The following is a 14,342-nucleotide window of genomic DNA, read 5'->3' as shown; positions in this document are numbered from 1 at the left end:
TTCAGATTTAGGATTTTTAGATATATTTTTTGATTTCCAGAGCATTTTCTGAATTGTCTTATTTTTGGATCGTTCAGGCGATGTCGCCGTTTTGCGTTTAGCCGCGCTGACGAAAGTGACCTCATCCAACCCCACCCGAAGCCACTTTTGTGGCAAGAGAAGCGAGAAAGTGGGCCAATATAAATAACATCACTTCAATTATTACGGTAATTTGAAATTGCTTATCTTAGGTACCAATTTATTTCGGATTTTTAAAAATAATTAACCGTGGTCATCAGGAGCACACATTCCCAATGTGTGCACCCCAAGTGGCGAAGCAGTGACTTGGTAGAACATTCGCCACTATCCTCACAGGCCGAGGGCTCGCTCTCCGATGCGTTGTCCGGTTTATGCGGCACGATTGCCCGACGTTTCGCCACGCGTTTCTGGGAGCTTCCTCGGGAGCTGAGTGCAGCAGCAGCTCACCCTCCCTCTCTCTGGGTTGCATCTCGTTTGTCGGCCGTTGATGGCAGGGCTGGATTACGGTCCTTGTAGGCCCTCGGCAATTCTATTTTGTAGGCCTTCAGTGATAACTTAAAAAAAACTGTATCTGATCAATCAAAGTACAACAACGCTCGTCTTCCCTTGCACTACTCTCTCTGTTGAGAATGAGATGGTGCGAAAAACACCATTTGAAGATGCTATCGCTAATTTTGCAATGAAAAAAAATCTCGAAAAGTTCAGCTCCGGTGTTAATTTCCCTCACCTTATGAAAAAAAGCTATTAACATTGAAATGACTGCCTATTAGTAGATACACTGTGCCCATCCTTGCTCTATGTTCCCGCGCGCCTCCGTCGCTCTCCCGCCCACCGCTGGCTCTTCGCGGTGGAGCTCCGCGACGATGGACGCCGCGGTTTGGAGGAGCTCTGCGAGGCGGGAGTGTGCGGAACGGCTCCCCCTCCCCGGCAGCGGTGAGCTGTCGCGTGCCCCGTCGGTCCGCTGCTCCGCCGACGGCGCCTCGCTTCCCTTCTCCGGGGTCGCCATCCCCGGGGCTGTTTGAGGGATGAGGTCTTCGTCGTCCGACATCGTCCTGGTACGTGGTCGGCTTCGTGCAAACATAACCTAAGACGGCTAGCTTACTAAAATAATGTTTGTCCACTTCCGACACCAGTTGAAGTGGGTTCAACTGAGTCATAGACGTACTCTTTGGAGACAACACATTTATTAATACCAACACACGGGGTAACTGCCCCTTTACCAGATAACAACATGTGGTGGTGACCACCAGGCTAATTACACTAATTACACGGTAAATAGCTACAACGGACCGGACCACAGCTCGGGTCCAGGCCCACGTGTTGGTGACTCTGTAGGACGTAGAACGTAGATTCTTCAGGATGAACAACAGCAGCCGGTCCCTCTGGGGGACCCGGCTTATATCCTCTGTGGCGTGGCTGGCTCCGCCCTTGGCCACGACCACCTTCTGGAATCCTCGAGCAGGATCTCGACCCTGACACGTGACCACCCCTAGCCCCCACCTGGGGGCCCTGTGTAGACTTTATCGGTCACGCGTCCTTCGGGGTCAACCAGAGTGCCACGGCCCATTCCCGTGCCGCACTCTCACACCCTATCCTGTAGGGGTCGGCGCTGCACGCAGAGCGTGGTGCCACTCAGCGCTGCCAGCCAGCACTCACCGAGCCCCTCTAGGGCCGGAACTGCGCCCACACCCTCGTGGTGCCCGCGATGTCGCTACACCATGTGCCTCTTTAGGGCCGGCATAACACAGTGACATCCGCGATGTCACTACATATGTATTCGAGAATATATCTTAGTAACATTTTTTGTTACCATTAAAAAAAACGTGGCCAAATTGTGTTGTACTCTCTTTAGTTTGCGTAGGTCCTAGGGACAGTGCCTACTCTACCTCTTGGAAAATAGGGCCCTGGCTGCTGGTGTCTTATGTAAGCCAGCCCCGGCTTCGTCTGGATGTGGTTTTTTGCTTGATCAAAGAAACGATTCCATGTGATCGTCTTGACATGGCGTAGAGCAAAACGTCGGAGTTTTTTGTTATTTTTTGTTGTTATTTTCTTTGAACCTATCCACGTGACTTTACCGAAAGACCCAAGAATACAACATGTAGCAGCGCAACCGTGAAATCCTACGCAATAGAGTTCAAGTTCATGGTTGCATACTTGCTGGAACCTGTTCCTGGCATGCACCCGCGGGTGTGGTGAAGCCCAAACCATCAAACGCATCACTGACGAGCGTGCCATCAGCGTGCCATCAGTGCGCCATCACCCTGCTGCGGTATCGCTGCGGTCCGTGCGGGGCCTACTCCCACCTTGGATTGGTTGAAGGACCTGAACGTTCAACGATGACATTATCGATACAAACTGTTGCTTTCCCCCCACCCCCACCATGCCATACAAAAGAAGAAGACTGCCCTGGCCTAACCAAATAGCTCTTTGGTACCGGGACAGTTTGTATTTAACCACATCAAATATAGGAATCTCCGGTGCCTCAGCCCCGCGTCATCGGTAGTGCAGTGATTAGCGCACTGCGCTACGAACCCAACGACCCGAGTTCGACTCCCTGGCGTGGCTGACGTCAGTGGCGTATATCTGAACCGGTCCTGAGCCTCAACCAGGTCAACACTGCCTGGTGTCGTGTGTGAACATCGGCCCCCGGAGAGACAAAGGCCGCCGGGCACGGTGCTGGCCACCAACCCCCTTGTGTGCTGTGCGGGCCTAAATAGGTGCTCGCTAATAGCACTTGCCCCAGCAGTCTGTTCGAGGCTACACAAGGGGGGATCTTCATCTCTGTGCGCCAGTGGAGCTTTATTTCTTCAATCAAGTCGAACATCGTCGGGTTATTCCAACAGGGGATTAACAGAACGCTTGTAATTAAGACAATTAGGCTGAAGTGTCGGGGATGTGCAGTGGGGAGCAATGACCCAGAGGCTCATCCTCCAAGCCAATCCTTAAGAGTGGTTGAATTGAAAGAGGTTATTTATAGCTGGGAGAGGGGGACATCTCTTTAGCAAAGGGGGATCTGGATGATCCACGGGGGGGGTGGGCATGATGCACTGTGACAAGGACATGAGAGGAGAAGAGAGAGGGGCTGAACAATGGCTGCAAAGATACACTGGAAATAAGCAGGCCCTAAAAATGTATGTGCTCCACAATAAACCCACAAAATACACGGCTAAATTACAAAAGGTGTAAAAATCAGTGGGATAGGTCTGAAGCACAGAACCCTAGTACACAAAAGATACCGGTACTATTTTATGAATACTTTCGTTGATACGTTACAGGTAATGGTATTTGCAATGTACACATATAAGGCCGTTAATTAACTTCTGCCAAGAATCCACCACATATTGTCATTATCTTTCAAAGAATATACACATTTAAAATTGTAGCAATTTTATGTATCCATAATGTGGGTTTTTTGGGTTAGATCGCGTAAATATAAATGTGTCGTTAAACCCTTCACCACCAATTAGTAAGGTTTGTCATGTAAAATGAATATGCCAATTCGTGACTAGTACAGCACACTGGTTTGTTGGAGAGCAAATCCATAACGAGGTGTATATATTTATGCGATCTAACCCAAAAAAACTATATTATGGATGATATTGGTGGCGAAAGCCTACGTGTTAAATCTATTTTATGTAGTTTGTGCTATACTTTTGTACGTAAAAAAATTGTAATTACATGCATAACTGACGCCTGTGTCGGATAAAAATACTCCCTGATTAAAAACTGTACATGGCTTCCAGTGTAATTGCTTAAATATTTCTTTTTTTGTGCCAGATAAAGATTTTTTGAGTCAAACAACACAGGACCTGTGCACGGCGTGCGTGCCTGTGGGGCGACGATAGCATGAGACGGCCCATGTTTATTAATTCATTTACTTCCTCGTAAGTCTCCAAAAGCCGGTATTGTCAGGATAAATATTTGAACCGGGACAACTCCTTTCAAATGAAAGTCACATGTTTCCTAACATTCTGTCTGAGATCGTCAAAGAACATATCATCAACACCACCACCGAGATCATCAGCACCGTCATTGGCATTTTACTCAAAGGGCAATCTGACTCAAAATTCAATTATGAATTCGTGAAGCAATGTGGTGCACTTTTCTTAAATACCTCCCACCCCCGTCGACCGAGCAGCTTAAAAGGGGACACCGCAGTTAGTGCATTGTCAGGTCACGTGTGTTGGGGTAAAGAGTGGGTACTCCCTTCCGACATGTTTGGTCAGCATGGAAGAGTAGGCAAAATACCCTCGAGAGCTCCCTCTAATGGGGAGGCCCTTCCACCAATAGCGGTGTGAGCAACAATTGCAGGGCTGCACCTTTACCTTTCTACCTTTACCCTGCGTGGCAGCAAACGTTGATTTCCCCACGATACATTAACCCAGAGCTTCGTCATCGTGTCCGCATTAAAGACCCGGGTCTTACTCCTTGAAAATAAGCAGAGGGAGCATTAACCCCAGGGTCCTTGGCTGAAGTTCCACTACAGATCAATGACATATCGCTGCCCTTGCCAAAGGTCCCCCCAACCCCTGACTCGGCCACACCCCCCATCCAACCCCGAGTGATTAATTAGGAGACAAAAAATAAGTCCCTTGTTGCTCAGCCTCTCTTGTACCTTGCCACCTCGGGCTGCTCACCAATCATGAATCAGCCGCTGGGCACGGGGAACACTGCACGCGTTTGAAAGGTGCGATAGAAATGTGTGACACGGTGATGCTGTTGGCGATGATGATGATGATGGTGGCGGCGATGGTGATGGTGGAGGTTTGCCAGAGACGGTGAGTCATTGCAAAGGCTCACATCGGTGCGCCGCCGGTGTATCCCGGCACATGAGCGTCATCCAAATGCAAAAAATTGTGAAATGGCGATTTAAAAAAAAAATATCGCCAGACCGCACTTACTCGGGTAGAGTGAACAGGGCGTTCCTTATCCTCGAGAGGAACTGAGTCACTGGGTGAGTCGTCTGATTGGGACCAAAAATGCCGCACGGCTCGAGCGTTAATGAACCTTCGGAAGAAGAAAAAAATCGTCTGAAATATTAGCGGAATATTTTCTATCGAAATTTTTTTTAGTTACTTAAAAAAACCTGCCTTTTTTCCCCCATTCGACCTGTCCCACCGGCACTACTGAGTGAAGTTCTTATTGCGTTAATAGAATAATGGAAGCTACCACGGGCACCCAGAATGCTCTGGTCTGGTAGGAAACAGCCCTGGAATGAGAAAACTGTGGGTATTCTCGCAGAGTTTGGTTCTACGAGACCCCCACGCTCCTTAATTGTTACATAAAAAAAGGATACGTGTTTTTATCTAAGTCTGATAAGGGCTCAAGCACGTCACTCGTGTACGTGAATGCAATAAAATCACCGCCATTGGAAACTGTGAGTTCCTATCCTCCAGTTCGCACGGTTGGTTACGTGCGGTGTGAAAGAGGTTCAATATTCATACATATACAATCCAATCTGGATAAATCCAGGATAAAAAAGGTAGGCAGAGCATACTGTGTGTTTCAAGCCAGCGTAGGTGTTCCTGTAAAGCGTTCGTGCTTTGCAAGAGTAGAGAGGCAAAGGCAGCTTCCACACGGCGTTACGCAGTTGATGAAAAAATAATGCCACTCGACTCATTCAGTGAGACCTCCACTACCACACAGGAGCTAATCATCAGCACGCTACCCAGGTACGAGAGATCCTCAAACCTCTGCACAAGCACGGCATTACACTCATGGAGAGCCGAGGGAGTGGTGCGTTCGATGACACACAGTACCCAGGCAGGTGTTTGTTTCGCTGGGACTGATAAGGGGAGGGGACCACCAGGGAGGGCATCCTTCCATTCTCTGTGGGACCCATTCTGTAGACAGTTGCAACAATGTCCTGCGAATAGTCTGCAGTGTGCCACCCTCCCCTCCTGTTGAAATCCCCTACGCGTGTGTGCAGGACTGCTGACGCTAACCCGACTTGAAAGCATATTGGGGCTCCCCTCAACGCTTCTTTCTAGTCGATAATCCTTTCCAGGACTTTTCCCAGCACACGGAGGAAGACAATGCTCCGGTAGTTGTACCAATCAGTGCGGTCACACACATGCACACAAAGACATAGCCTGAACACACTGTTGGGGCAAGTCCTGTTAGTGATCACCTATGAAGGACGGCACAGTACACGAGGAGTTGGATGGCCAACACAACGCCCGGCCACCTTTGTCTCCCCAATGGTGATGTTTACACACCACACCAGATACTCATTCGAGGATGAGTCGACCTAGGGGAGGCCCAGGATCGGTTAAGATAATCATCACTGGTGTTGGCCGTGAGCGGGAATCGAACTCGGGTCGTCGGGTTCGAAGCGCAGCACGCTAACCGCACATGCACACACACAACGACAACAACAACCAATCGCCACTAAGTGGAGGCGCTTTCACCACGGCACTTGTGCCAGGCTATGTGCACTTTAAGGCCACATAAAGTGTTGAACGCCCGCTGGTAGGTCACCGGACAGACCCAGGTGCCATGGGTTCACTGACTGAGATGACCAGCTGATGCACCACCTGTGCCCCCTACCATGCACACACATGCGCGCGCGAATTGAAATTGAACACCGCGGCGTGCAGCGCGAGTTCCCTACCAGGATCTTGTTCTCGTCCTCGTCCTTGTAGTAGCACAGCTGCTCCCCGCGCAGCACGAACCAGCGCGCGTGCCACGAGCGCACGAAGCCGCCCTGCTTCTTGAGCCAGCCACTCTTGAGGACCCCGCGGCGCGACGACCCCGACGCCGACCCCGGATGCCCGCCGGCCTCTCCCCTGCGACCGCCGGCATGGGCCTGCGACGCGGCCGCGGCCGAGAGAGCGGCGCCCACCCCGGCGGCGTTGGCGAAGCCCGGCAGGGAGGCGGCGGCGGCCGACGCGGCTCGAGATGCCATGGCCTGGCCCGAAGCGCCACGGCTCGCCAGGGCAGCGCCGTCTGCCATCACGAGACTGAAGGAACGGCCTGGGGTTGGTGGCGTGGTGGGCGCGGGAGGGTGACGGGACGGGGGAGAGATCACCGGCAAGATGAGCTGGAGGCAGAGGTGACTGGCGCAGGCTGTGCCGAGCGAAAAGAACAATCATTTTGCGAAACTCCTGAGGTCGCTCCACAGCTTCCTATGGGAAAAAGTGGAAAATGTTCATAACCAGGCCAATGGCACAAGGCCCACACTCAACAGTACGCCGCACAGCACATGAGAGTACAAAGTAATAAAAGGTGGTAAAGCGCAGCCCTGCAATGGCTTGCTCGCGCCACTGCTGGCAGAAGGGGCTTCCACTTGAGGGAGCTCCAGAGAGCCCCTCTGGAGGGCATTTGACTCGTCCACGCTGGCCAGCCGTCTTGGCAGAGGTGGGATTTCCCAGCCTCTATCTCACCGTGCGCGATCTGCCAACTGACGTTGCTGTGGTGCGCACATTCATCTTTGCTGCTGAGTGGTGGAGAGAGGCGGGGAGGATTTAGGGAGCTCGCACCGTCGCTTCAACTGACGTGCCAGGAGGTCGAATGGAACAGGCGACCTGCGTTGCAAGTCCGGAGTGCCGACCGTTACACCGCCGTGGCAACTCCAGGAGGGAGGATCAGTGGCGACATTCATTCGGGGGGGCTGTCCGGGTTGGCGACCCAGAAAATATTTGTGCTCCCTGAACACCACATCAGGATACCTCTCGCTATGGCTCTGGCTATATAGGAAATTATACGTGAGAATTGAAGCCCTGGGGAGGAAATAAACAGACAAGGCGGTGATGTGAGCATCCCGATAGGTTTCAACAGAATTCCATTAATCATTCCAGATTGTCCAACATATATATGAATTTATAATGATTCACACTCCTCTGTCAGTCCATTGGTGGATGAAGGACTCTGCATTCCGTCTAAGTCATGGGGTGTTTCTGTTTGATCGTATTTTGCCGTGCTGGTAACTGTGGTCAGTTCCATATCTGCCCACGGCTAACATCAGTTGGCGATTGATATACCTCAACGGATTGTCACCCCCTTCTTTGTAACCCCCGGATTTCGACCAGCGTGGTGAAGTACGGTCAAACAAGAACCCTCATGACCGACACAGCGTGGGGAGAGGGCCTTCGTCCAGCAGTGCAACGATAATGGGATGAAATGTACGATTGAATATTCGTTTTACCAAAAACAAATAAACAACAGGTCGTAAAGTATATGCCATTTGCTCTGCATACGTTGCACATATGTACGGTGATTTCAAAGTCATGCCGAAAGCAAAATTACTCAAAGTGTTGCTTTAAAAGGTAATTTGTGAAAAGTGTCAGTTAACCAAACATTTAGTTTAAAAATAGACCACACGGTGCCCCAGCCGCCGAGCATGAGTCACAACCTGTTTTGTAAGTCACAGACGTCATTACTGTACTTTAATTAAATGGAATGACGTTGTAACTTTGGTAATATTTACACCTGTGCCCTGGGTAATTATGAACCCTTAAAGCGCCTCCTCGTCTTCGTGGGTAGGGGTGAGAAAGCGCCATGTCCTGTGGCTTCCAGCTTGGCCACGTCCCAGCTTGACAGGTCTTCTACCGCCACGTGCCTGTCTGGGGATTTGGTAATTTCTCTCAATCGCTGAATTGTGATTGGATGTTGATTTGTTGCACCTCGTGGGTTGCAATCGAATGCAAAATTCGTATTTGTGTTTTATAACATTGTAACTAGCGATTTGTTGTACCCGTGGCCAAACCACGGGAATGAAGGAGAGAGTGAAGGAGAGAAAGAATGGGGAAACAGGAGGGAAAAGGAACGGAAACTCGAGCAAAGAGGAGGAGGCTACGGACGGGCCTCGACGCTTCGGCACGGAGGAGGAGCGGCGGCTATTCTCGCAGGGGGCGACGGGGAGGGCTCAGCGACTCGGGGGGGCTGCACAGAAGGCACGTGATACACGGGAGGCTTTAACTCATTGAGATATCGAGGTATATCGATACGAGGGGGGGGATTTAGAGTCGGGTGGCCACACAGTCGTCACGTTTATTTACGGGAGGCTTTAGCTGATTTCGAAATCGAGATGGTAGCACCGTTTAGTGGCTGCACGGTTTACATTCACCCATTACATACAACACATACACATCGGAAAACGTTGAATTCTTACACGTGCGTAACTCGATGTGTGTATTTTGAGCTTAAGAATATATTTATCAATACGATGCTGAATATATATATTTGGTCCTTAGGTCTCCATGGTTTGGCTTTTCCCATCTGCCAATGAGGGTGAGTGGTGGCGCAGTGGCCACGCGTATTGCATTTTGATTCGAGCCACTTGCGTTTTTTGGAGAGTAATACCTGAACCTGCCCTACAGGCTGCAGGATAGGTCTTTGCACCAACTTGCACGGACCGGCGTGGTGAAGTATGGCCAACAACACCCGTTACCAACATGGCACGGACACACCTTCGTCCGCCAGTGAATTGGCAAAGGGCCGTAAATAATATAGCGACCTTAAAAATAGACCGGTAATCTATTAATAACGTGAGCAAAGCAAAAGCCATGTACACCAAGTGTGTTAAACAACACTGAAACAATTTGCTGGAGGCACACAAACTAGAGCACGGAACAACGATTGAAGGTGGATGGCATTCAAAATGATCCAAGAGCAGAACGAGAGCGAGGACGGAGCGCCTTTTGAAAACCTCCGAGTCGACCATGAAGCGCCGCGGGCCCACGTGACTGCAGAGGAGCGGCCCCACGTGAGCAGCCACGACGTCGCTCAGAGGAACGCGCCGGCGACGACGCCGCCGCTGGGACAAGGGATGGAAGTGAGCAAGGCCGAGAGCGCGTGCTTGAAATTCCACCGACTCTGCTACCGCCTGACGCCATTGTCTGCCTCGAACCACCTCGGTGTAAAATGATAGTCGTCGCTCTCACGTGAAGATTAGCCACACGGAGAAGACGAAGAAGAAGACGACGGAACCACGACGTCTGGCGAAGAAACCGAATGCAAAACAGAGGCGTCATCTTAACGGCTTTAGTAAAGTCGGTCTGAGCAGAACAGAATAAAAATCTGTATTTATACTGGAGGAATCCGATGAGCTATTAAGCTCTTTTTCACATCGCTAACATGGGATGACGGCCATTGGTTGAGGCTGGTGATGGAATGGTGGATAATTGCTCCTGAGAGAATGATCATCGTGGGCATGGAGCAATGAGATCAGTTCCTGTGCAGGAGTGAGATGAATTATGGGGGAATGGCATGGAGCGGAATTCATCAAGCGATAGATAGATCATTGCTGATGAAATGTTTCAATACAACTGTGTTGTGTGACGATACATTCATTGTACTGGATTGCTTTATAAATACAGGTGGTATGCATTTGTACTCGCAACCACGGTATTACTAAGAAACAATTAAATCATTCATTTATGGTACGTACACGCCAGACACAACGTTGTCTCTGGGATCACCAACTCCCAATGTCTACTGCCCTTGTATTCAAATTTAGGAGATCTGGTATCAGCATAGCCAGGCCTTCATCCAGCAGTGGATAGAGATTGAACACTGTAATTGACGGTGCTGATGGTCAAGCGATATTTTTGTACTTTCTCAGACAGTGTGAGGAAATATATATACCTTTCATTTTAAAGGAGTTGTCCTAGATCAAATATTCATTCAACTTTAAAATACTTTACAAGGAAGCAGATGAAGAATGAATAAACACGGCCCGTCTCATGCCATCTCCGCTCCACAGGCATGCACTCTGTGCACAATTCCTATGTTGTTTTAAAAGCAACCTTCATCTGAAGCTGACATAGAAACTATATAATTGTTACCGCTTACAGTGACTGGAAACCATGTCTAATTTTTAATCAGAGTATATTTGTGTCTGACATGGGCGTCAGCGAATGGTTTAATTACCAACGTTTTATTTTGTTATCTTAAAAAAAGTATATCACAAACTACATGCAATTACATTTTATACTGTGAAAGAAAATAAAATGTCAACTTGTGGCTTACAGGGTGAATGGTACACCTGTATATTGTACTGCCCGTCTGTCAAGACGATGCTACGTTAGGGCCTCCCCACACAATACGGATCATGAGGAGTTATTCAACTAAACTACAATAACAGTTTTGTTTACCAAGTAAGGCTCACTGAGCTATATACCTCCCTATCAGAAGCGACCTGACCACAAATGATAGCTCAACGAAGTGGTTTATCGTCGTGAAAATGTACAGCAGCCCAATACTCAAAACGCGTGATATTGATTGTAAATGTGGAGGGAAAAGCCGGCGAACCCGGAGAAAAATTCCACGCGACCACGGGGAGAGAGACGCGCAAACTCCAAATATACAGCAGCAGCAGCAGGCGTCAGGGTCGGGATCGAACCCACGACCTCGCGCATACTCGGCGAGGTAGTTAACATCTCGCCCATACTTCACCACGCTGGTCAGTGTGGGCTGATAAACACGAGTAGTACAGCATAGAAGTACGGCATGACAATGAATGTTGCTACATCGCCCCTCTGCTGCCTACAGCGTAGCTCCACAGCCTATAACACCTGTTTAACGCACGCCCATCGCTCATCCAAGGACCAACCAGACAATATCCAGGCTCAAATTCCTGCAAAACGTCCACCTGGTGTGAACGGGCGCATCCCGGGTGAATTAGTCAATGATTTACTGACCGTAAATGTTTGTATAATTGTCCAACTAGATGATTAAGGCTCGTGACTCCATTTCAGTGGATGACGGAACTCCGTGCCACTCTTTGTGGCGCACTGCCACTAAATTGGAGACGGGACGCAGCTGCAGGTGTAATTATCGTCGCTTCTCACCCCGGGGGGTGTGGGGTGGGGGGGAGGTTGATGATCGTGAGGCGGTCGACAGCACCAGAAACGAAGTCTACAGCCGAGCTGTAGAATCGGTAGCTTGAGAATCGGTAGACCACAAAACGCGAGATGGAGCCACAACTTAATGCTGGAATGGCGCCAGGACGATAAGAACACTTTGTACGGTCAAGGGGTTCATTGTTAAACACACACAAAAACCCCTAAGACATATGCGTGACAAATGATGGAATCGTCTGATGCTCACGTTTCCATCTGAAACTCGTAATGGCAGCGTGCAGGTCATCGCGAGCGGACAATTACTAAGAGGGAATTGTATTTCGTGGTGACGAAGCACTTACCAAAGACACTTCATTTAGGAAAGTCTCGTTTGTTTTTAAGTTACTAAACTGATTACTTTCCAACAGCATTTTTAGAACGTGGGGGGGGGGGGAGTTGTTACTCAAAACACAGCCACAAGATAAAAAAAAACACCACGACGGATTTGTTGGATCGACGTCTAAGAGGCTTTACATCCACGCCGTATATACACAGTAGTCGCCTTGCTAGCGTTTTAGAAAGTTATGACGGTGCAAGGTGAATTTTTTTGTATGCAAATGAGCAGAAAGACAAAGCACGATAAATTGTGCTTATTTTGGGATGTTATTAGGGGGCGTCTCGGTGGCGAAATGTTACCTACCTCGCCTGGTCTACAGGAGGTCGTAGGTTCGTAATCCTGACCCTGACGCCTGCTGCTGTATATTTGGAGTTGCATGTCTCTCTCCCCGTGGCCACGTGTCAGAGTCCTCCGGTGTTTACCTCCACATTTAGAAACACTCAATCTTAATTTTGGAGCTTTCGTGACTGCAGGAATTATTCTTTGGTTCTTTCGGTAAAGTCACGTATAAAGATAAAATAATATTATTTATTATTTAATTTATTATTTTATCTTTATACGTGACTTTACCGAAATAACCAAAGAATTTAGAAACACTGTTTAGAGTATTTGGCTGATACAAATTTCTACATGATGAGCCACTTCGTTGAGCTATCATTGTGACCAGGTCACTTCTGAAAAATATCTATATCGCTCAGTGGGCCTGATCTGGTAAAATGTAAAAAATAGTTGAGTTTTTAAAAATAATATTTGACAAATGCCGTTCTTGGCACAATCTTTGCTTTTAGACACTGATTACAGCCGGATCATAATGATTAACTATCTTGGTCAATAAAAATGGTCATAAGCATTGCTGCTTTTTGGGCTACAGTTTTCCTCGGGTTTTTTAAAAATACATTTTGCCGGATAAACACGCCAAAGTGTACCAACAGCATCTGACTCGATACTAACGAGAAAAAGTTTCACTCTGCCAAGTTTTCATCTCTGGAATTAGTCCATGAGCCAGAGCAGAAACTGGTACCACCTAAGATAGCAACATTCTCGACGTACAATTTTATTTATAGGCTAATAACAGTGAATTATTTAATAACATACTAATTTCAAATGGTAAGCACGTACTTACTTTGTTTTTGACCACATTCAGAGAACCGCGAAAGTTATACGACCTCTTTTCTGGGCTCACGGACGACATGAACAAAGCGAGTAAACAAACGTGGGGCTGCCAAACGGGAAATGGGACCATGCTTTAATGGTTGTACCCGTCGGGACAGTGAGATGGAGTGCAGCAACATGAGGTCACAGTAACATATTCAGGATGGAAGTGCCAGCAGTGGATTTTGGAATGGGTGATGATAGTGATGACGATGATTATGATATTAAGGTCACGTGCCCAAATAAGTATTGAGACATTGGGTGCCGTTTACAGCTCCGAGACAGTGGTGGAAAGTCACCATTGTTGACTTCCCCTCAAAGTTTGTTTTCATTGTCCCTGGAGGGATAATGGGCCGAGTCAAGCCCCTAACCAGGAATTGAACTTGTAACGTTCCGACCGCGAGGGGCTCGCCCCGCAGCTGAGCAACGAGGCCGTCCGTGGACGACGCTGCCACTGGTGACAGCTGCTGTGCTCGGGCGAGGAGGCACGGGGTTGTATTCGAGGCACGCGCGCCTGACGAGAGACACGGGAGGCGCGCGCGTCGGCCAGTCACGTGGAGCCCACGCGATCGCCACCCGCGCGGCGCGCACGGAGTCATCTCTCGCCAATGGCAAGTCGGGCGATGACTATTTGGGGAATGTCCTGCCTGGCTCCCCGAAGCCAGCTGCCAAACCACCGGGTGGACCAGCTCCGCACAGACAGGTCGGGTAACTCCCCCACCACCGCCGCCCTTTCCCCGAGACAATTAAACCCGAGCCCCAGGCTCCCAAAGCTCACTGGCCGCACGCCCCCTCGCCGCAGACTGTCGGAATGTGATTCTCCAGGCACTACGCGGCGTCACACGCATGATATACACATGACACACACACACGCAGCGTCACACGCATGGTATACACATGACACACACACGCAGCGTCACACGCATGATATACACATGACACACACACACACGCGGCGTCACACGCATGATATACACATGACACACACACAC

At 49.2% G+C, this 14,342-nt stretch overlaps 1 protein-coding gene across 1 annotated transcript in view; it reads right to left on the bottom strand.

The window, feature by feature from the left end:
- Positions 1 to 14,342, bottom strand: part of LOC144946408 (rho GTPase-activating protein 22-like) — a 44,189-nt gene that overhangs the window by 26,282 nt on the left and 3,565 nt on the right. Inside the window, exon 2 of the mRNA XM_078875210.1 lies at positions 6,632 to 6,993. Within this exon, the coding sequence (XP_078731336.1) occupies positions 6,632 to 6,993 (362 nt within the window). The remainder of the gene's footprint in view (positions 1 to 6,631; positions 6,994 to 14,342) is intronic.

The sequence above is a fragment of the Lampetra fluviatilis genome, chromosome 41 (assembly GCF_964198595.1).
Source record: "Lampetra fluviatilis chromosome 41, kcLamFluv1.1, whole genome shotgun sequence".
Classification (NCBI taxonomy): domain Eukaryota; kingdom Metazoa; phylum Chordata; class Hyperoartia; order Petromyzontiformes; family Petromyzontidae; genus Lampetra; species Lampetra fluviatilis.
The sequence above is the reverse complement of the archived record's forward strand: the minus strand, read 5'-3'. Positions and strand labels throughout refer to the sequence as shown.